Genomic DNA, 24,395 nt, shown 5'->3' with positions numbered 1-24,395 from the left:
TTGCCAGTTTAGCAAATTAGTGTGGTTCATTCAGAAATTTTATTTTAGGCCTTTATTTCAAGCCCCACATATAGAACATATGTGTAAATGCTCTGGCCAAGAAGCTGCAGCTAGCTCTTCTCAGCCTTAACTGCATCAAGGAATGAAAAAAGTTTGGGAGAAAAAAAGGCTAAAAATAAGAAAACAGCCATACTCTATCACTCACAAGCTTTCTGATTCATGATCAAGTCTAAATTTAGACTACATGAGGAATAAAAGATACTAACACACACATCCTTTTCAGTCAGGAAGAGAAACTTAGTATCTGTAAAGCCTTCAAACCACAGGAATTCAGAGACACTTCACATCAATTATTTAAATAACTACTGATCTCTCTGGAGCAAAGGAAAAAGAACTATTGAGATCACTTGACCAAAGGTATAAATACTATTTATCTTCCTCCTTTTCCTTCCAGTAAAAAAGGAAGACAGAAGCCTAATGATTTCTCAAATAAAGCCAATTGAACACCTAAAGAAGGCATTTCTGTTCAAGAACTATTTCTGCACTTTTTCTAACCTTTAAAAAAAATTCCTATTCTATTTAAAAAGTTCTTACTTCAAATAACATGTATGTTACAAATGTGTTTGTGCTCAACCTTAGTGGCCAATGTATAACAAAGTTGGACTTTTGACAGCAAAGTAGGACTTTTTACTTCTTGTAATGTAACACTGAAAAGCGCTCCTGGCATCAGGATTATAACAGAAATTTCTGTCTTCTCCCTTTCTCAGTGCTCTTAAGGGGAAAAAATGCTTTAGCATTAAACACATTTTGAAATGTTAAAGTTTTCCAATACTTCATTTCAAATTGCTGAAAGGCAGCATAAAATTTTGTCTTTATATTTTGTGGTTGCATGGTTGATAATATTAGATAATTAATGCTAATTTTTAAGTTGTGATGACAGCACTATAGTTTTTAAAAACCACCAAAATGTACATTATACATAATATATATATGGAAATATTTATGAATAAAGTATAGTGAAGTGGGATTTATTTCAAAATAACCCAGGAGGAGCAGGTTTGGATAGAGATAAAACACTATGAGCCATGAGCTAATAATTAGTAAAGCTGGGACATGTATATATGGGAGATTTACTATAATATTCTCTTCATTTCTATACATGTTTGACAATTTTCTTAAAACTTAAAAGTATTTACAAAATCCTACCCTCAGTGACTCTGTTAAACATCTAAAAGATATGAGTCAAATTCCATGTAAAGATGGTCATTTACTTTCTTGGGACAGAAAATAAAAAATATGCAATTTAAGATGGAAAGGAAAGGTCAGGCAAGGTTATTTTATTGATTTATTCACACTGGATGTTCTGGAATACAGAAATATGGGCATAGAGTTCAAAGGCAACACCTGCCTATGAACACAAGATTTGGCCAGGTCCATTGTAAAATGGCTTCTCTACCAAATCACAGCATTAGAAAACTTGATTTAGCAGTTATTTTCTGTAACTGTCCCTGGATAATTACTAGTTACTTATAATGAAGAATTAAAATACGGGGACACTGTAAACTATGTAAATTTTCTTTTTCAGAGCATTTCTCAAAAATAAAAAGTGCTTTTCCACCAGAAAGTCCATCCTTTTTTAAAAAAGGGAAAAGTTAGAAGAGAACCATATTAGCAAATTAGAAACAATTGAGAAAGAATGCAAGGATGCCCTCCCTCTTCCAGAGAATGAAATGACCATCATTCATTAATGTCAAAGGGTAGACTAAAAGACTCTGTCACAGGGAATGAGATCTCAAGGACAAGAATGTTTTGCCACTCCCAGAACTTTTCAACAGACAACTGTAAGGATAACATGTTAACTTCTTCAGAAATAGAAAAAGTCCCACAAATAAATTTTACATGGTGATTCGTAAAGTTTAAATAAGCCTAACAATGAATCTTAACTCAGAGCACTTCTAATGTATGCTATTTTATTGCTTTTCCAGAAGTTCCTAGTGATAGTAGTAGTATGCTACTGACCCTGCAGGAGAGATGTACCAGAGAATCTCAGTGACAGTAACAACACATAATGCACTCTAGGTTTAGAATACTTCCCAGATTCCTTGCAATCTGGAATTTTCCACTCATAGTTCCTACACTTAAAATTGCATTAAAAATTTAAAAATAGTACATTCAAGCTTTTTTCCTATGAGTTATTTTCCACTCTACCTCTGTTCCTAATCCTAAAGACTTATCTACAGATGCTGTGGCCAATCAGTAAATTAGGTAACTACTACAATACAAATAGGAAAATTACCACATACTAAAGATACTTTAATTGATCCTTTAGCTTATTTGCAATTATTTGTTAAATTAATATTGCCTTTTTTGCTTTATAATTTTGCCACACACATCTATGAAATGAGCTCCTCATTTCTAATAAATGTAGTTTTTAATAGTACAGGACACCTTCCTAGAATTCTAGAGATGTTACATTGTCACGATAGGCTCTTGAAACAGAATGCCTGGATTGGAATCTAAAATGCTTAAAAATCCCTATGTTTCAGCCTCCTTATCTGTAAAATGGGAATAATACTGAGCTCAGAGAATTGCAGGCAACGTTTATTGAGTTAATATGTACAAAGCACTTAGAATAGTGCTTATTTGGGCAATTGATAGATTTAATTATTGAAAGTAATATAAGAAAAAAAAAAAGGCTTACTGACCTAGACACCAAAACGACCTATAGCAAAAACTACGAAATCTGAACAGTACTTCTACGTGTTTACAATTTCTGTAACCTATTTGAAAGACTATCTGCTTGATTACACAATATTCACGACAGAGAAAAAAGAAAATGTCTTCCTTGTAACATTATCTATGTTTGCTTTATTATACTAAATTCATCACAGAAAAAAAATTAAATACTTCCTTGTGACACAGGAAAGCTCTCCACATACCAGGACAGAACTTGTGTTTTCTGTTACTGCTATACTATGTCATCTCATAATAATCATGGTTCTTGGGTAACTAATCAATCAAATTGTTCATGAAGCCAAATGTTACACCTCTAGCAATCATTCTGCCAATGTTAATGGGCAGATCTAACTTCACAACTTCTCAAGTCAGAAGCTGGGCTACTACTGCTTTGCAGATGGGAAGGTCCGTCTGGGACATGAAGATACTATGCTTTCCAAAGAACTCCTAACTTCTTTGCTTGAGTTTTCTGACATTTTCTATGTGTATAATTTATTCCACAAGTACACAAGTCTAGTATGCCAATGAAAACATTTTATTTGCTTTATGTTTGTTTACTACAAGGCTGTATAAAATTTTTTACTTTTTGCTTTTTTTGGCTATAGTGTTCTACTGATTTTTCAAAAAAAAAAAGATGTCAATTATCTGATTGCACATAAATCCCCCAAATTGAATGATCAATAAACTGTGGCTTCTCAGTGAGATAAAATTAGGAATTGTTTTGTAAGTAGGTGCCAGGTAATGGCAACCGGTCTTTTAAAACTTATTTGTTAAATTAGAAGATAAAGAAACCTGCTCAAATTCAAAACTTTTAAGAAAGTATTGATGTTCTTAATTATAACATAACTGAAATATGCTACCTTGGTTGAATATATCTGGCAGGCAAATTAGCTTATAAACTGGTAGGTAATAACTTTATACAAATGTGATTCAGAAAATACGTATACATTTTGTAAATCATATGGCAATTTTTTTTACTTTACTTTTGGTAGGTAGAAGAGGAGAAAATAAAATATAAATAAAATTTAAAGTACTTCTTTGAAAAAAATATTGCATATTACAGATTTGTATACAGATACCATATATGTATTTTCAAGCCTAGAAACAAAACAACGTCAAGTACTACTTAGAGGAAGGGGGAGGCTTAAAAAAGTTGAGAGCTTTTATTAAATAAAAAAGGCTTTAAAATAAGCATTCCTGCAAATCTCAAATATAAAAATTCCTTTCAACTCAACAGAAAATAGTAGTCTAGTTTGCTTGAATTTTTACTGTGCTTTCATTTTAGTAGAATTACTGAACTGAAATTACCAAAACGTTTAGTCACTGGTGCGACTATATGAAACTGTAGAATACCCAGAAAGACTGCATTTTAAAAATGAAAAATAGTGTAGATATGATGTATTAAAAAGAAGTTTGCTTTAAATACCTTTAGAAAAACTCAAAAACCTGAAGGCTATCTACTAAGTGAATGTCAGCTGCCTACGAAAGGACACTTACTTAAATTTGATCTTTACTTCCCAAGTTAGAACACTTTAAAATGAATCATCAATCGCATACACATACACTCACACACATCAAACAGCAAAATTCTAAAAAGTATAGAAGAAAAACATTAACAGCATATTTATCTAAGAAATAGAATTTTATAAATACTATTTTCTTTAAAATGTTTGTTTTATAAAAATTCTATTGCTTTCCTAATTAACAAAATTAAAATAAAATAGTAAGATAACTAGAGTTCACATTTTTAAAATGCAGAGAAATAAAATGGATGGAGTATGAGGCCAAAAGAGGGCAAAATGGAATGATCCTCGTATACATTTCCCTTTACGAACTAACTGGTCAAGGTCAAGAACACTGCGACATTACAGAAAGGATAAACATCACAGATGGTAAGTTACATTTAATTCATGTCTGAGTGGTATACTCAGAATTATGATACTGTACAATTATGATTTTTCCTTTGAAAAAGTTTTTAATGTTAAATTACCTTAACTGTACTTTATTAAATTACTTACATAAGCTGTTATATGGTTGTAAGAAATTTGTATCATTTTAAAATATTAAGATAAGGATGTCAAGTAAGAAAGCTGCTCTTCTAGCTGAAGCTGACAATATATTACATACATACAAATAAAGTGGAAGTAGGTACCACAGATCCTGACTGCGCTACCTGATGTATCTATTCAGGAGCACCTCACTTCTGCACCTGTGGCTATTGTTGGTGCACTTCTCAGGTAAGTATAGCTTTGACAAATTATCCAAGTTTCATTTGGAAAACAAGAAAAAGGTCTTATAGTTTCAGAGTAGACTGCTATCCCTTTTATCCATCCTGAAATGTCACTTGGAACTATTTCAGAAAGATTTCTGCTCTCTTTCTAGTGGTTTTAAAAAGTAGATGCATGAGCATTTCTTTCAGAAATGACACAAGTGCTGGCATAATTTAAAAAACAGAAATATAATAAGCTTACGCCTGCACTCTATACTAGAACCCAGAATAAAGATATTTGATGGAATGTTTGCACTGTTTGAAATTTTTCTTAGCAGCCTGTCTAGTCCCATAGGAATAAAGAAGACAGTACCTGGGAATGAAAAGAGCTGCTTGCTCACTTCCTATGCCAGCTAGGAGTCAGACAGAATCTAAAAGGTAAGACTTCCGATTGCTTAGTCTTTCTCTGGGTAGGAAGAATTTAACAAGAAACAACATCTCTATGTAAAGCTTGCATCAAAGCATGAACTGAATGGTTTACTGAACCAACAGCCCTACTATTTGGTAATAGAGAAATTCACCTGTGTAGCATTAAAAATTATCAATTTCATAGCAAAAAACAAGTACTAGTAATGCTTGTCTAGATTATATACAGTAGGAAAGCAAAAATATTTTGAGAATTAGAAAGAGCTGGAAAAATGTAAATATAGGCACAAAACTGGAAAAATTATGACTTCAAAAACATGGACATACTGAATCTTTATACACCGAGCACACTATAAACTATTGAGAGTTACATGAAAAGCACTGTTTTGACCACATCAAAATTTTTGGCAGGATGTTAAGACCCATATGGCCTTTACCGTACTTCCACAGATGGACCTTTTTTTCTTTTAAATTTCCTATAACTCTGTTTTCTCACTTTTTTTTATTCCCCTCTTTCCAAATAGAGGTGGTGTACTTCTGCACTAGCCTCCATCGGTTGGTGAGTTCCTCTAATCTCATACTGATGTTTTTTCTTCAACTGAATGGCTCCATGTTCCTACTTTTTTTTCTTTTTTTTTCAGCCCTTATTTCTTTCCTGATGGCTAATTTCATTCTTACTGGAGTTAAAGAGAGACCAAAGATGACTCCCAGGTTCCTAGACTACTTGCTCTTTTTAAAAACATTATTCTACAAGCTTGGTTACATATCTTTCTAAAAGCAGCGAAATTAAAAGAAATGCTAATGACTACATAATAGAAGCAAAAAATGGATGTGACATTAAAAAAAAAACAAAAATCACAAAAAAAGTAAAACTAAAAGTGTAGCTATCTGGCACCATGTACAATACAAGTCAAAAAAAAAAAGTCAGAGATCTATTTAGTTAATTCACCGAGATTAATTATAAAAACCATGTAACTGCCCTGTTCAATATAGTAGACACTGGCCACAGGTACTTAAATATAGTAGCCACTGCCGCATGTACTTATTTTCATTACAATTAAACACACTAATTCTGTTCCTAAGTCACACTAGCCATATTACAAGTGCTTAATAGCCACATGTAGCTAATGGCTTACTTTACTGCATAACAAAACACGCAGTATTTCTACCACTGTACTAAATTCTACTGGACAAAGCTATAGAGTAACTCAACATTAACAGTAAGATTTGTGGCCAGGCAGAGGTTCACTGTAACTCAGACACAAAGTCCATGCAGGAGGGCAATAGCAGGAAATGCAGTGGGACTGCAGCCCAACTGCCAAGAGCTGCTGTAATGCCATGGTAAGGGGCTTGGTCAGGATTAGCCTGTGAGTGATAACCAGACCTTCTTAAGTAGAGCAGTGTGATAATGAGATCTCTGTTTTCAAAAGACATCTGGAGAAAGAGAGGAAGGCATACAGTAGTAGATACATAAAGGGGAAAGAAGTCTGCATGCAGACCTGGTTGAAGGTGGCGGAGACAGAGATGAGGAAACTGATTTGAGAAAGACTGGAGGAAAATATAATGGGGTCTTGCTACTGACAAGATCTATCTGGCACACAGGCATCCAAAATGTTTGCTAACCAAGGTAATGAGAACACCTTAGATCACAGAAAAGAGCAGAAAACAAAAACCATAAGCAAAACAAAAATTTAAAGGACTGGCAAAAGAAACAGAGAGACTGAAAGGACACAATTCTGATGAGGCCATAGTACTGTCTACCTAGAATACAACTCCCCAAGACAGCTGTAGGCTTGCTCCCCATCTCTTTCCGGCCTTTGCACAACACTGACATCTTGATGAGCCCTTTCCTAAGCACAGTATTTAAAACTGCACAACACAGGCATACTCTTAGCATTCCCCACACTGCTTTCCTTTCCCCTTTCCTGCTTTATTTTTCTCCTGTAGTACTTATCAATGTCAATATCTCTACTACTTAAACATAAGCTCTACTAGGGTAGGGAGTTTGTCTGTTTGGTTTAGCACTGTACAACCACAGACTTAAGAAAAAGTGCCAGGCCTGCAGGACGTATTTAACAAATACTTGTTGACTGACTGGATAAACAATATATAAAAATAAAAGGCAGAATCACATGTAATCTAATAAGCATGGATATAAAATTATATCTAACATGGTAATTCTGACATTTTTGAGTGATAAAATTGACAATTTACACAATAGTTCTTTAAGTATAAAAGCCTCAAAAATATTTTCTTCAAATATAACATGTTCAAATACATGTAATTAGTTACAGCAAGATCGTTCTACTTATCACAAAGTGATGAGAGATTTTATAGCCGGAAAACTCAATCACAATACTTGATAGCCACATGGCAAATTTATCACTTCCAAGTATTTAAGCCTTATTAAAAGCATCAAACCTCAATAAACAGTTTCTTAACTTCCATTATAAATTTTGAATTATTTTCTGCCATTGTGGCTATCGGCAAGTGTTAAACAAAGGCAAGAAGCTAATGTTGAAATATCGGAATATTAATATAGTCAGACCATTGGCTTTAAGATATAATAAAGATATGACACAAAGAAAGTGAATAATAAATAAATAGTTGGAAGGTTAGGAAAGTAAAAATCCAAGAGAACAAAAAAGCCCATCATCACATCCCATCACTAAACTTCACTTCCCTCATCAATAAAATGTGGTTAATACTAACATCTACCTACTTCATAGGCTTGTTCTAAGATGTTTGTAGGATTAAATCTGTTTTAAAAACTAATGAACTTGGCACGGTGCCCATTGATTATTTATTCCTTTAATCCATAATCATTTATGAAGAACCTACTATTCAAAAAGCATCACACTAAGTACCAGTTATAGAGGCAAAGGAAAAATATATACTGACTCTCCTGGACTCTATGGCCTATTGAAGAGGACAAATAAAAGTTACAAAGTGTAATACATGCCATAGAGGAGGGGAGTAAGGTCCTAAGATGGAAACCAAGGGAGTGAGGGCAATCAATTTTAGGTGCGGCCAAGAGAAGTATCTCTGAGGACAGAAAAGCTAAGGAAGCACTATCCAGACATAGAGAATAGAGAAGCCCATTGACAAGCGTCCCTGGCAAAGAATCTGGTGTGTTCAAAGGCTCAGCCAGCTATGGGAAAGAGCTTGCGGCACGTTTGAGGAACTGAGAGAAGCCCAGTGTAACAGAAACACATTAAGTCAAAAGAAATGAGTCTATGAAGATGGGCAAGGCCAGATCATACAAGACCCTGAAGAACTGTGGAAAGGATTTGTTATTTTACTTAATGAAAACTTATTCAATGGAAACACTCAAGCTAATTTTGGACAAGGTATCACAGAGGAATGAGAACAGCAGTACAAGAATTAGTTCTAAGACTAATGCAGAAGTCCAGAAGAGAAAGACATGGTGCTTGCACTAGGATGGTAGTATGGAGGTAAGAGAAGGAAAAGCCTGATGTACTCTGCAAGAGACTGGATATGGTGATATTGACGCCTAGAGATGTTGGATTTTACTGCTGCTTGCCAGATGACACCATATTAAGCAGCACCGTTAAATATTTAATTAATTTTGCTATTCTTAGCCACCAGAAGGATAGGAGAGAAAGAGGTAGAACTGGTGATCCTATAGCACAAAATAGCAGAAACTGAAACCAAGGCACAAAAGAAAAGGAAATTAGGTCCAGTCACGAGGGAATAGTAGCATCAGACCAAATTTCCCACCAAAACAACTACAAAGTGCTATAAATCCCCTCTCCCTAAAACACCTCCCAGCTGTGTGAAGCTGAGGAGGAGAGAGAACCAGCACGTGAGGGGCCGAGGAACCCGAAACGAAGGAAAGCACACTAGAGGATATCTTCCTTTCCCATCCTTGAGGTATTTGCCAGTTACTAGTAGAAAACAAAATGGCAAACAGAGAGCATCTTCCCATCAGTCTCATTGGGCCTGAAAGACAAAAACTGGAATTCTGTACTGCCAAAGCAGCCAGGAATTAAGAATCCCAGTTAAAAAAAAAAAAAAGGCCAACATTCTACTCAACTTTTGCCCTCTGGGAATGTGCTGAATCATAAACAGCATGGACTGAAATTCAGGAAAACCCAACAAAAGGAAGTTGCAACCATCAGCCACACGCCATACCAATCACTGATGAGTCGAAGTGGTCAATGTTTTCCTAAATGCCTGCCAAGAAACTATCAAACCCTACCTGAAGAAAGATAACTAGCATTCAGATCATCTATAATTGTCGTCATGATGTCAATAAAACAGTACAAGGTGTCCAAGGAAAAAGGATTAAATAATCAAAAAAAAGACAACATAGTAAGCCCAGAGTTGATTTGGATATTCATCTCCACACAGGAAATCTGCCACAATAACTAAATTGCCCAAGAAAACATCATATGACCTTGAGCCTATATAAACTTTAGGACTTAAAATGCAAAAACTGAAATTAAGGATTCAATAACTGGGTATAACTGGACATTGGACAGAGATGACATAAGTAAACTGAAGACAGGGTAGATTACTATATCTAAATTGATACAGAGGGAGAAAAACAATGGACAGTTAAATGACCTAACACAGATCCAGAGATAGAGAAGAGAACTAAATAAAAATAATATTTTAAGAATATAAGCTAAATCAACTGGGCATGGGGTACATGCTTGTAATCCCCGCACTTAAGAAGCTGAGAAAGAGGGATCATGACTCCAAGGCCAGTCTGGGCTACATAGCAAAACCCTTTCTAAAAAACAACAACAAAAACCAACTATACAAAATAACAACAACAACAACAGAAAAAATACAAACTAAGAAAATTCTTAAAGTGACAAGATAGCAAGGCAAAAAGCTCACTCAAAACTCAAGATACTGCAAACCCCTTTAAAAAAGGGATATGCACAAGCACATCACAACAAAACTACAGAAGACAAAAACAAGGTAAAAATCTAAGAAACAGCTAATGAAAAAAATGTATTAACTTCAAAGGAACAATAAGACCAAAATCTGACTTAACAGGGATGGTGGGAGCCAGAACACATTAAAAATTATCTTGAAAGTCCTGAAGTAGAGACCCTAAATTTAAAATGGTAAAATGAACCAATTTCAGGCAAACAAAAATAGAGAGTTCACTACCAGAAAACCACACTAAAAGTAATACTAAAGGAAGTTCCTTAGATGAAAGGAAAATGACCCAAATACAGTGTAAAAAAGGAAATGAAAACCTCCAAAAGGGTAAATGTGAATACAAACTAAAATGAGTAGCAACTTTTTTAACAACTACATTATTATTACTGCCACTCTTACTACTGTTTCAACAACAAAAACAATGATGTCTTTGAGGTTTAAAAAAAAAAAAGCAAAAGATAGAAGAAAAGCAAATGAGATTAAAGTGTGGAAAGACCCTTCCATTTTCCTGGAAATTGCAAAGGCAGTAATTTATGCCAGACTCAAGTAAGGCAAAATGTGCACTGTAATCTCTTAGTTAACCAGCGAAGATAATAATAGAATTTATAACAGACAAACTAAGACAGGAAGGTGTGGAATAAATGTTTAATCCAAAAGAAAGCAAGAAATGGGTTATAAAGGACTGATGGTAGAAGCAGAAAAACAGAAAAATGGTAAATTTAAACACAAATAATATGGTACAATAATTACATTAAATGTAAGACAACAGAGATTATCAAACTTACCAAAAAAACCCCAACAAACTAAGTATATCATGCTTAAAGAGACTGATCTTAAGGCCAAAGAAAAGATTAAAGGAAAAGGACAGAAAAATAAAGATGATAAAGATAATATAAATATCTTCCAACAGGAAGATACAACAATCATAAATATATGCATCTAATAACACCCTCAGAGTATGTAAGGCAAAACCTGAGAAACCTAAAAGAACGTAAAAGCAAGTCATCACAGCTGGAGATCTGAATACATTTCTCTTACCTGAACAATAAAAAAGATAAAAAAAGTCAGTAGTGGGCTTGAGGTGCACCTAGCATGCATAAGACCCTAGATTCAATCCCTACCACTACAAAAAAAAGAAAAAGATTAATAAGCTTGACTTAATTGATATATGTATCATACCACACTCCATTTTCTAAAACTGACCCCATGCAGGTGTCATTACCCATCTTATGAAATCATTAGATGAATTAAACTGGGGACCAATAACAAAAATATAGTTAGGAAATACCCAAATGCTTAAATAACAAGCAATATACTTCTAAGTAACCAATGGTTCAAAATAGAAGCCACAATAGGCACTTTAAAATATTTTGAAGTATTTTTTTTAATTTAAAATATTTTAAATTAAATGATGATAAAAACAATGTATATTGGACTTATGATATCTATCTAAAATTGTATTTAGAGGTAAATATATATAAATGTATACACTAAAAAAAAAAAAAAAAGGGAGGGGGTCTTATAATTAATGTACCCACCTCAGGAAACCAAAAAGGGCAGCAGATTAAATTTTTAACAAGTAGAAGGAAATAAAGAAGGTAAAAGTAGAAACTAACAGAAGGTAAAGAAAATTTTAATTCTCAAGATTGGCTCTTCAAAAACACTGAAATAAAGAGACACAGATTACCAATAAGCAACTTTAAAAAGCAGGCATCATTATAGCTACTAGAAACATCAAAATGGTAATAAAAAGATATTGTGAAAAAGCCAAATTGGAAACTTAAGATAAAATGGACAAACGCTTAAAAGCAAAACTTGTCAAGAATGATGAAGAAATAGGAAATGTGAATAGACCTACATGCAATTAAGAAACAATCAATAATTTCACAAGAATATTCCAAATGACTTCACCAGTAAATTTTTTTGGTTACTTAACAGATGAAATAAAATCAATCCACAAACTTTGCAGACTCAAAAAACATTTCCCAGCTCATCTTATGAGGTCAGTGTAACCTATAAAATCTGTCAAAGATTTTTATAAGAAATTAAAATGGCAAGTAATCTTTTTCCATGAACAAAAATGCAAACATTTGAAATGTAGTATCTAGCATATTAAAATAGACAATGCAGCCAGGCAGGGTGGCTCACACCTGTAATCCCAGCACTCAGGAGGCTAAGGGAGGAGGATGAAAAATTAGAGGCTGGCTTGGGCTACAAAGTGACTTTCAGGCTACATAGAAGACCCTATCTCAAAAATAATTAATTTAAAAAGACATAGTAATACACAGTGAAAAAGCCAGATTTAGAAATTCAAGAATGTTTAAAAATTAGGAAATATGTACCTTTCTTCCACTCATCCCCCCCAAAATTAGCATATACCTTTTGGCACAGCAACTACATTCTAGGAATTTTATCCTATGAGAATACTCAAACAAAGAGAGAATACTAAAATTTTAATACGCTTAGGTTTAAATTATAAACTATTTTCAATATGTCTATTCAATTTTGAAAAAGCAATAAACTATTTTAAATGTATTTCCCAGAATTCATGTGTAGAAAACTCAATCCCTCCTCCAACAGTGTTGAGAGGTAGTTTAAGAGGTGATTACACCATGGGGCACCACCCTCCTGGATAGACTATGGTCATGATCAAGGAGTAGAACAGCTAGAGCTCCCCTTTCCCCTCCTTCCTCCTCCCATGCCCTTCCCCCCTTCCTTCACTCAATATGTGATATTCTGTTATAGCAGCAGAAAATGGACTAAAACAATATTAATGAATATGAAATTAGCTAAATAATTTATACACATCTACTGGAATTAGTTCAAAATTATAATGTGGTTCTATACTAATTCGTAAGGGTGATGTTCATAATATATAACTAAATGAAAAAACAAGCATATTCCTAAGACAAAAAGTTATTTTATACTAAAGGAAATTAAGCATATCATGAGAATATTTTGTCTAGACACAATGAATTGCCACCTTAATTTAAGTACATAAATGAGATATATTGACAATATTCTTCATCAAGAACATTTTCTCCTTTAAACCTAGTCATAAAATAAATTGTCACTGAAAATTGCCCATAGAAAACAGACCACAAAAAATGCTACTAGAGTTGAATTAATCAACAGAGAAACTATAAGCAGTTACAAACACATACAAACAGTTACAGTATGAAGACAAAAACAAAATGCCCTGAAAGCACAATCCTTTAGGAATCAATCTATTTGTTATGCACATATACACACACTGATACATTCAAAGGGTCACATCTCCAGGAAAACTGTACAGTGTAATAAATAAGTACACAGAAGTAAGGTAAGCTAGATAAACACAGGGAAAGGAAAAGGGCATAGTGGCTAACAGCCGCTGCAACTGCAAAGCTGCATGATACCAGGACTATCCAAAACTCACTGTAATCAACAAGGCCAAAGGAGACCACCACTAACTTTCCTTTACTTCATCAAAAGGGCATCTCCCTATCACTCACTTTGCAAAACTGCCTGTTGCTATCATGCATCCATGACACCCCAGGAAACCCCTAGGACAGTAAAGGGGAATAAATCCTATTCTTGGAAAACCCTCTTCCTGTAATCTCCTACCTCCCCTTCCCCACTTAACTTGTGAATAATCTCCCCTCCATTAAAGTTTCTCCATAAAATAGGCTATAAAAAGCCCAGATGATTGGCTCGCTCTCGAGAAGTCTGCATACTTCTCCTCTTGAGTGCATACTTTGGCCCTGTAATAAAACTTCCTCCCAGTTCCTTGTCTCTGAATTCTTTCTCTGAGGGTGACAAGAACCTGAAACTCTGGGTTGAAGTCTCAATCTGCTCTGTCTTTGAGACCTCTCTAGCCTTCACCTACAGGTAACAAAAGGACTCAAAGTTCCAAGAAGGTTAAAGGAAACTCTTTAATTTTATCAACCTTCATTAAAAGCATTCCAATTCTGAAGTTACAAAGTATATTACAAGGATATAGAAAAGAGCTTCATCTTACCAAGCTCACTCCGACCAATCATCAGTGACTTCCTGCAACAAGGTGTTGGGAAGGAATCTGAAGCATCCTACTTAGGAAAATGTGCCTGAGGGATTTAACAATGTTTGTTCAGGTAGGGGAAGGGGAAGGGCACACAGAATGTTATCATTGTACCAATCAGATCTACATTCCTATTCTAACTCAACTTTTTCCTAAGAAACTCCTTTTTCTCAAGTAAGTCCTTCCTCCCTCCCTTCCAGACTGGGGTTTGAACTCGGGGCTGCATGCTTGCAAAGCAGGTGCTCTACTGCTTGAGCCACTTCTCCAGTCCACTTTGCTCTGATTATTTTGACAACTGGGGTCTCAAGAACGACTTGGCCTGACTGACCTTGACCATTGATCCTACCAATCTCAGTCTCCCAAGTAGCTAGGATTACAGGCCTAAGCCTGTAAATTTCTTATCCTCTCTGAACCTAGGCTGTGAGAAAGTAAAAATAACCTCTGTTGATAATCAGACTGTGTGTCTGAAAGACATAGACAAGTCCAATAGATCAATAGGTAACAAAGTTTCTCCCAAGGCCACACTACAACTTCAAAATGACTAATACTCCTTTTCTCTGAGGGATTATGGCTTTTCACCATTGACTTTCCCAGCCACCTTCATTTCTCCTGCCTTCTAAACAAAGATCACTGAGAGACCTATTTACCACTATCTCTACCCTAGTCTCTAATTAGAATCATGCAGCATAGCCCAAACCCTACCAAGAACTCCTGCACTTCCCTCTGAGACTGCAGGGCTCCCTTGGCAAGTGCTCTTCCTTGCTGCAAACCACTAAACTTAACTTATTTCACTACACACGCATTTCTGGTGGTCTTCACCTGGTAGGCATTAGCAGTTTCTTTATCCACATACCAACTATCTTTAAGCAGGGTCACTCTGAGGGTTAAATGAATGTAAATGTAAGGTAATAAAAAATGCCAACCATCCGCCTAGTAAATAGCAAGAACAGGACAAACATTAGTTCTCCCTCTGTGAGCTCAAAGTAAAGTTATACATGCAATCTTATTTTATTTTTTGTCCTCTTCTACCTACTTCTTCACTGTCAAAAATCTATCATCTTGCTGGGTGTGGTGGCACATGCCTGTAGCCCAGCTACTCAGGAGGCCAGAATTTTGAATCCAGGAGTTGGGAAGCCAGTCTGAGTAATATAGTGAGACTTCGATCTCAAAAAACTATAAGGAGATTCCTGAAAATCCTACTCATTTTACTCATTTTTAACATGGTTTATAGTTTACAGAACAGGTTTCTACACCCACAGAAAATCAGAATCAGCAACTGCAAATAGTAGAGAAGGACTGGCAGGTATACTGACCACAGAAAGAAATAACTACGCAACAAGGCAGAAGACAGAAAACCCACAAATATGCAACACAAGTTAAAATGCTTAGCAATCTACTACAGTGGCTTCTAAAATTTTTTGATTGAACATCCCAACTATAAAATACTTGGCTGAGTACATACTCCAGCATGTGTATATCCATTTATGAATCATATAGTAAAAACTTAAAAGTGTTTTAATTTTTACTTTATTAACTATTAACTCTTAATCTGTTTTACTCTTATAATCACTAAAACATTATTCCCAATAACATACTAAGTGAGAGCACTGTTATTGAATATGCCTCTTTAGTTTTTAAAGTCTTGGTTTCCCAGGTTGAGAAATTCAATCAGTTCTGACACTTGGTTTTAAGAACTGTCCTAGGTCATAACTAAAAAACCTACCTCACAAAGATGCATAGATCCATACAGTAGAACATGGCACAAACCAGCTTACTAAATAAGACTAGTACTTTTCCCTTTTATCACCAGATATGTAAAAATTATTGCAAAAAGTCAGCTACCTGATCTCAATGTCCATTAAAATTTCATTTTTCCTGATTTCAGATATTTTTGCAAAGTAAATATTTTCCTTTTTGTGTTTCCAATAAATCAATGGGTCCAAATCCACTGGAATTCTTTGCAAGGAAGATTTTTTTCAACAGATTGGAAATATCTAAACATGGTTTTTAAATGGTCTCTCCTTAGCATTAGTTTCTTCTGGAAAGCAGGTACCTCTTAACTTGGAATTAAAAATGCCAATTCTGCCATAAAGAAATAACTTAGTATTTGTTTTCTCACAAGTAACTGCTACATCGCACACTAATGATAGTCTCTTATCACAGAAAAGATCAGCATCTAGAAGTATAATCTTTTGTTAACAAAAGTGTGCAGCTCATCTTTGAGTTCTACAATTCTTTTTTTTTTTTTTTTTTTTTGCAGTACTGAGGTTTGAACTCAGGGCCTATGCCTTGAGCCACTCCACCAGCCCTTCTTTGTGATAGATTTTTTCAAGATAGAGTCTTGCCAACAATTCGCCCAGGCAGCCTGAGAGCTAGGATTATAGGTGCCAGCCACTAGCACCTGGCTGAATTCACTTCTTAGATTCTCTGACAGTAAACCTCTGTTCATCATCATCATACCAAATATCACAGTTTCTTCTTTTTAAACTACTATTTAGTGACTATACTATGATAGAAAAATTCTTAAAACCTTGAGGAACTCATCATGCTGCTATTGGCCTCTGCATCACAAAATTCCCACATAGCCCTCAGCAGTCTCCACTCACTTTTAAACCTGAGCGTGGACCTGGGAAACCTCAGGGCCAACCTGGATGTTAATACAAGAGCTCATCCCCACTTTGGGGATCACAAAATAAACGTAAGTTCCAGTGTTTTCATTCTGACACCTCAACTGACTTGTCTCACCTCACTTTGTAAACTAATGGTGCAGTAATATATACAAAGCTTTACAATCTATATACCATGTAGATTACATTCAATTACATAGTGTATGCAACAAACACTGAACAGCATCAGTATTATTCAAATGGTGGTGTTAAGTCATCAAAAATAAGTTAAACCAAAAATAAGTTAAACCAAGCTGAGCAAGGTGGTACATTCCAGTAACCCTGGAATTTGGGAGGATGAGGCAGGAAGATCTTGAGTTTAAGACCAACATGGTCTACATACTGGGTCTGAGGCTAGCCACATCTATATATTGAGACCTAGCTCAAAAAAAACCCTAAAAAACCACAAAAATTAAACTATGCATAATATATTCCATTTAAACAAATAAGATAGTAACCCTATTAGATTTGGCCATTTCAAACTACAACCTTCATGTACTCAGAGAATTCAGTGAATCAGAATGACTTGCTACCCAAGGTGTCCATGAACCTAATTACTTTCAACTTTTCCCCCAGAAAGAGAGAATTTGAAATCAAACAGCATACTTAAGTGGGTGTTTCAGTCTTCTAAAACATTACAGTTCCATATTATGAAAACTACAAGAGCCATCAGTATTTTATCCACTATTTAAATAAGTTCAAGCTTTAATATTAAAATGTTTTTATACTCAAAGTGATAATAGAAGAAAACATCATAAACTTCGTATTTACTCATAGTAGTATGGAACAATATTCATTGTTTCCATAATTAACAAAGATAGTAACACTTTATGAGTCAAGAAAACTCACTCAACAAATATTTAAATGGCTCTTGTGTTTTAGAAACCGTGAAAGGCCTAACAAATCTAAGCATTTATGTCCATATAAACTTGATGTAAGTGTAAGAATGCCAAAACCACTGAAGAAAGGAAAAGTGGGCTAGAACAAACTAAAAACTATTTTATAGAGGTAAGGAAAATAAGATGGGGTAACAAGAAAGAAAATGTTCAAAGCTGAGCAAAATAATTTTTCTCAATAAAAATATCTAATTAAGAACACCAAATATAGGGCTTATTCAAGGAAAACAATTCAGAGAAACATTCAATCAGAGACAAATTATTTATTAAGGTATTCAACAAGTCACACATATATGTAAACAGTGTTTAGTCTATCCTTTACAAAACCTAAGACTTAATACTTGAAATACAGAGTGCAGCAAAAGAAAGAAAAAAAGGAGCTGCAGGTAAAGAGAAAAATCTTTGGCATTAGAACTCGGTATACTTTTCTTAATATTAACATTTTTCTATTCTCTGGATCTCTTCCTATCATGGCATTCTATATGTCATTTCACTTTAACTTGGAAAAGTGTATAAAAGTTCACTTTGAAAGAAAATTCATTTCAGTAACTTCCTGTCCACAAGAGGGCTCCAATATTTCTTCCACAAACAGATCTACAAAAATTATTTTTAAAATATTCTAATACTAAGATTATGAAATGTACTGACAAAAATAATTGTCTATCTCACTTAACCCCCGACTACAAAACTATTACATTTGTAATAATTTGCACATTAATCATTTTTTAAAGAATTAGGGCTTTTAACAGTTTTATTATCTAAAATGTTTCAAATACCAGCTTTGCCACTGTCCTCACACAATTTCTCTCTTAGGTCAGTTTCAATGTAATAGATAACTTTTTAAAAAAAAACTGTTGTGCTGGGTGGGGTTATACTGTGGCATTTAGAAATCTTAAAGTATAACTTTAGTTCCTAAAGCCCTAAGTAGTATTCCAAATGTTATGTAAAATACTTTTATAAATACAATACTGTATTTCTTGATAACTTTTCCAATCCAGAAAGCAAAATTACTGCCTTCTCTACCTAATCTTAGTCCTCATTTCTAACATTAACAGTAAACGTCTTGCAGAAAACCTACATTTGCTGGCATTAGTCATGCTGCAATTAAAAATACCGCCCCAATGAAGATCATAAACTATGACCTTAGCTGAAAAAAAACTAAGAAATGTCTTTTAAATATAATGTATTATGATGATATTTTGTTCAGTTTCAGATATTTTCCATAAATGTTACCACTCAGGTGTCTGTAAATCTACTTCAAATGCAACCATTCAGCAAATGAACATGACAGCATTCCATGTAAGTGTGCTTGTAATACTTATAGGACATACACATTACAGAATGTTGACTGGAAATGTACCAACAGCAAATTATTCTTTTTAAAAAGAATACAGCAAATCCATTCAGAAAGGGGCCACTCCCCCTTCAAAAAACTGACTAAGGTTTGCATTATAAAAAATGAGACCCTCCTTTTGGTAAACACAAAAATTTATGGAATGTTTAGAAATAAGTTTTAAATGTGGGTTCTATTAAAAACAAAGAACAGTGCTAAAATACCAATTTTAAAGTGAGTCACAATTATAGCCATAAAATGGAACCAAAAACATCAATTGATTTAACTAATACTATAGCTCTAAAAAGAATTATCGCTAATAAAAACATGAGACATGACAGAGCTTATGATTTCACCACCCCACCCCATCTCCTGGATAGGATTTTCCTACAGTGCTGACATGCACCATTAAAATGTAAAAGAGCATAACATTTGTTTCTAAATAGCACATACTAGCTGTCAACACTTAGAAAGCTTAACATTTTACTGCACCTACAAAAATGCATCCATAATTGCAAAAAAAGAGGACTGTAACAGTATGTACCCTAATCAATTTAGTTATGCAGCCAGGGAAATGTTGGGTGTGGGAGTGGTGAGACCAGCTTTTCAAATTCAGAGTGGTAAATGGTTCTCATGAATATAAATGCAAATTGTCAATCATTAATATGAAAAATATGGCAAATAGGAAGCATTAAATCAACAACTTCTAGCCAATCTTTAGTACATTATATTTCAAAAAGTTGGGAACTCTAAGCACATGTCAAATGAAGACACTTCTTAAGCAAAAATGCAATGTCAGGAATGGCACAGGAAGGTTAAAAAGGCTCCCACAACAAAAATCTTAAAACCTCCAACAAGTTGAACATGAGACACAAAAACCACTCAGAACAATCTAAGCTGTGCATACCTCCATACACACTCTAAAATCGCATCATCAGGGCATTATGTGTTTATTACATAATACTGCTTTGTCCTTGCATATCACCTTTAATCAAGGGATCTCAAAGCACCACAGAATCATACAGGCTGAAACAGATAAGTAGTCAGCTTTTATAACTGCAGCTACTAATAAAACCTTGCCCCTACTTCCAGTCCCCTGATCCCAACATAGCTTCCAATCCCTCTCAGTCTTGGAAATCGCATTCCCCCAAATCATCTCAATTTGTGACCGACTCTATGTACATTCCAGTTTTTTTCTTCATCCTTGGGCCTAAGGAAAGTAGTGGCACTGCTTTAATAACACAAATCTACTTCATTATAACTTCTGTGACAGAATAAATGGTACTCAGGTGAAAATATCTTGTACTGTGCATGAAAGCTTTCGAGAAAGCAAATCTTTGCCTGAGGCGATGAGCCCACAGATCGCTCATCAAACAGGGTACAGCTCTGTCTAGAAACCTCCCCAGGCAACTTCCAAGAGCAGAGTAGTAGAGGAAACCAAGTCAGTCGCTCAACCAGGAGGGAAGGGAAAACTGAAAGGACAAAGCAGGAGTTCTAAGACTCAGGAAGAAAAGTGTAAGGTGACTGTGTGCCTACCCCCGACACACAACAGTTTCCTTTGCATTTAAATAGCACATTAAATGGGAAATCAAGCAAGCAAAATGTCTTTAAACCAAGGTCAAAAAGATCCGTCGCTTAGAGTCACTTTTCTTATTTTAAAATCTGTAAAGGAGGTTTCCTCCTCTGGAAAAAACTGACATTTAAAATTTTAATCACCAGCAAAGTTCAATTTTTTTTTCATTAAGTTCACAAACATTCAAATGTCAGCTTAATGAAAGAGAGCATAATTACATTAACTTCAATTCTTTCATAAACAGGGTAATTCATCTTCCTGTTCACTGCATTCTATGTGTCCTCAGGACTGCAAAGTGTAATTTCACACTCCCACAAACCACCTCCAGCACTGTAGGGCCACACAATAACAGTCAATCAACACTCAAACCATAACCTTTCTAAACCAGAGGAAAAGTGTCAATAACAAGAGTACTTTTTGTTCCCAGTTCTCAACATTCAGTGATCAAAGCTCAAGAACACGTTTCATCGGCTAAACTGCATTACCACTACATATCTGTCACTCAAAAGCCTTGAGATATTTGTAAAAAGTACCGATCTATGGTCAGCCTATATTTGTGAAAATTCCAAGCATCCTAACGTTCCTGTTGCCATACTCGATCATCCAGACGCTTCAAAATCGCTCCCAGCAAATTCTGGTCTACTTTTTCCTGGGGACGCGCATCCCTGTTCTTGACAAATGCCAAGTGTGCGCCCACGGCACTGGCGAGCTGCGGGGAGACCCCGCGTCCCTGTCACCCAGGACTCAGGACGGCGCCGTCCTCGCCCCGCGGACACTGACGTTTTCAGAAGCGTTAAAACGCCGAGTGTTCGGAGGCTGCCAGCCAACGGGGCCAGGATTCCTCCACCCGGAACCCCCGCTACCTTTCCCTCCTACCCCACGGCCTTCGATGACTTCGAAAACCCCACCGAACGAGAACACCCATATTCAAGCCAGTACTTTCGAAAAGGGAGAAACCAGAAGCGCCAACTTCTCCAAATCTCCCAGCGCGGTGGCTCTCCGACCGTGCCCGGCCAGTCTTCGCCCCGCGCCTGCGTCCCCTCTGATTAAATAAGCCTGGAAACCACAATGAAATCAGTGTCACAACTTATCACACACTCACCATATCCGCCGGGACATTACTGGACATCTTGCCGTTGGAGATAGACCCAGATGTTTACTGCAGAAAACAAATAAAAAGAGCAGAAGTCTTCGAGCTTCAGAACTAAAGCCTTCGCGATTCTGATTGGCTCGTGATGTGCTTTCCCCAAAAAACAAAACAAAAAAAATGTGTAGGTTATCTCGGAGCCCAAGTGTCCGGCTGACCGAGGTTCTGCTGCGAAGAGGAACAATCCCCGAGAGCCGTGTGGCCGGAGCGAGAGGAAAGTCTCGGGACAGCCGTGGCAGCCCCTGTCGTCGTCCTTGTCGTCGTCGTCAGCAGCAGCAGCAGCAGCAGCAGCCCCAGGACCGGCCGCGCCAGGTGGACGGAGCCGAGTGACACACGGACATGGAGCGGGGTGGGAGGGGGTTAAATCCGCCTTCCTCCTTTCCCAGCCCCGGCAGTGATTCACACTCGCTCCCGAGTCAAGTCCTCATTAAGCAGGAGAAAAATGCCCCGGCGTGGATGTACATAGATAACTATGTGGCTACACATGGACGCGTGAGCAGTGAGTGGCAGCCGAGCTGCGGCCGCCCGGCCGCGCACCCTGCCCAGGAGCCGCGCGCGGCGCCAGGGACGACGGCTCAACTCGCGCCGCCGGGGCGGAGAGCCGGGCCGCGGAAACCCGCGCTCAAGGGCATTTAACTAGTTACGAGCCGGAACCGGAGCCGGAGCCGAAGCCCGGGCGGCAAGCGCGTGGGCACGGCAGGACACCCCACGGTCCCTGCGGGCTCAGGCCGCCGGTGCCGCCTCAGAGCAGCAGCGGGGATCGGGACGCATCGTCTCTCCGGCTTCGCTCCTGCCTCCGCCTCCCCCGCCTCTCCCCTCCCCGGCCTCCCGAGCTCCGGCTACGCCGACTACGGCTGCTCCCCGGAAGAGGACGGGTCCTCCCTCTCCTCCGCCCTCGCAGAGCTTCGTATCTCCTCCTCCACTTTTCAGCCCCACACGCCGAGGCCACCTCCTGTCATCGCCTCTCAAGCCAACATGGCGGCGGCTGCGGCGGCCTGAGCGCGAGTAGGGTACACGGAGACAGCGCCCCAACCCCCCGCGTCCCCCGCCCTCGCTTTCCTCCCTCTCTCTCTCCGCGGACACCGAGTGCGTCACAACGGAGACCACCCTCGAGCATCACGGGAAATGTAGTTCGCGCGGGCGGGGGAGGGGAGAAGGGGCCTCCGAATGCTTCCTCGTCGAACTCGAAGCCACGCCCCCCATAGCAACAGTTGCTAGGGAAGGAAAGCTGTCTTTCGTGGCTTTAGCCTAGCCGCTGCCCAGGAGTTAGGCGATTCCTGTTAACAGCAATGCTAGTGATCACGCGAGTTGTTGGAGGAAGATAATTCTGCGAGGAGAAATTCCCTCAGGCGCAATGTGCACACGGTTAAAATATATCCTATTTTACCTCCTCCAAGCCAGAAGCATTCATTTTAATTACAGCACGCTCTCCACATCCTGCCATCTCAAACCTTGTAGAGTGATTTCATCAGCGTCTCCTCAGCATTACATTTGGAGGATCAGAAGCAATTATTGATTTCCAATAAGGTTGCAGAAGTTCAGTAGGAACAAGGATCTCATTAAACAGTGAGAATGTTTGAGCATGTGTTTCTTGAAGACCCAGGGCCATAAAGCTACTGTCTACTTAATTGAAATTACCAAAAACTGTATTAGATACAATAGTATTATCATGCCAGATCTATAGCAGGAAATAGCTACTACAAACTACATGTGGATTCACCATTTTACCAGCCTCGCCCCTAAATTCTGTTTAACTCGTAATGGAATCGAAGAGTGAGTTTGAAATAGCAGAAAATAATGTCATTATTGAAAAATTTAGCTGAAAAATATGTTCACCCCAGGTTTAGGAACACTATACAGAAGGCACAAATGTCTATCTGAATCCTTGTTCATACCTTAGTCCTTTAGGAAGGGCAGGCTCAAGACATCTGTATAAAAATGCCAGAGGATTTAGAGTCTAAAAGCCACCTCTCTGAACTACAGTTAGTTATGTGACCTCATCCATGAAACAGTCTTGCCTACCCTCCAGGGGTGAAGTAGGGGCACTTGTGAGGATGAGTTCATGCATGGGAAATAAATCACTTTGTAAATAACAATGCATCATTTGATGTGAAATGTTCCTACTCATTCTCTCATTCAGCAAACAAATGTGCCAGGCACTCTGCTAGGCACTGGGAGTTTAAAAATGAATGATCCAGTCATTCCCTGGGCTCCAGTCAGGGAGCTCATTGTCTGGGAGCCTGTCTTATTCCTCACAGCAACCTCTCCAGGCAGGTTTGTCTCATCGGAGGGAAACTCATAGGGTGTTTAAAGCACCTGCCTCTTGAGTGGCCTGTCTGCAGAAATTCCAAGCACTCCTAGGGGCCTACATCACCCCAAAGAGGACAGACCAAACTCCTAAGGAACCCAAATAGCAGAGGAGGGAGAGCCACGATTAGGCTTCAGGACTT

At 37.2% G+C, this 24,395-nt stretch overlaps 1 protein-coding gene across 1 annotated transcript in view; it reads right to left on the bottom strand.

Annotated features, from left to right (window-relative positions):
- Window positions 1-22,471, bottom strand: part of Ubl3 (ubiquitin like 3) — a 65,747-nt gene extending 43,276 nt beyond the window's left edge. The window contains exon 1 of the mRNA XM_074043620.1: window positions 21,901-22,471. Within this exon, the coding sequence (XP_073899721.1) occupies window positions 21,901-21,927 (27 nt within the window). The 5' untranslated portion in view covers window positions 21,928-22,471. The remainder of the gene's footprint in view (window positions 1-21,900) is intronic.
- Between the last annotated feature and the right edge of the window lie 1,924 nt (window positions 22,472-24,395).

Source organism: Castor canadensis, chromosome 10, assembly GCF_047511655.1.
Source record: "Castor canadensis chromosome 10, mCasCan1.hap1v2, whole genome shotgun sequence".
Lineage (NCBI taxonomy): Eukaryota > Metazoa > Chordata > Mammalia > Rodentia > Castoridae > Castor > Castor canadensis.
Note: the sequence above shows the minus strand (reverse complement) of the source record. Positions and strands in the feature narration are given on the sequence as shown.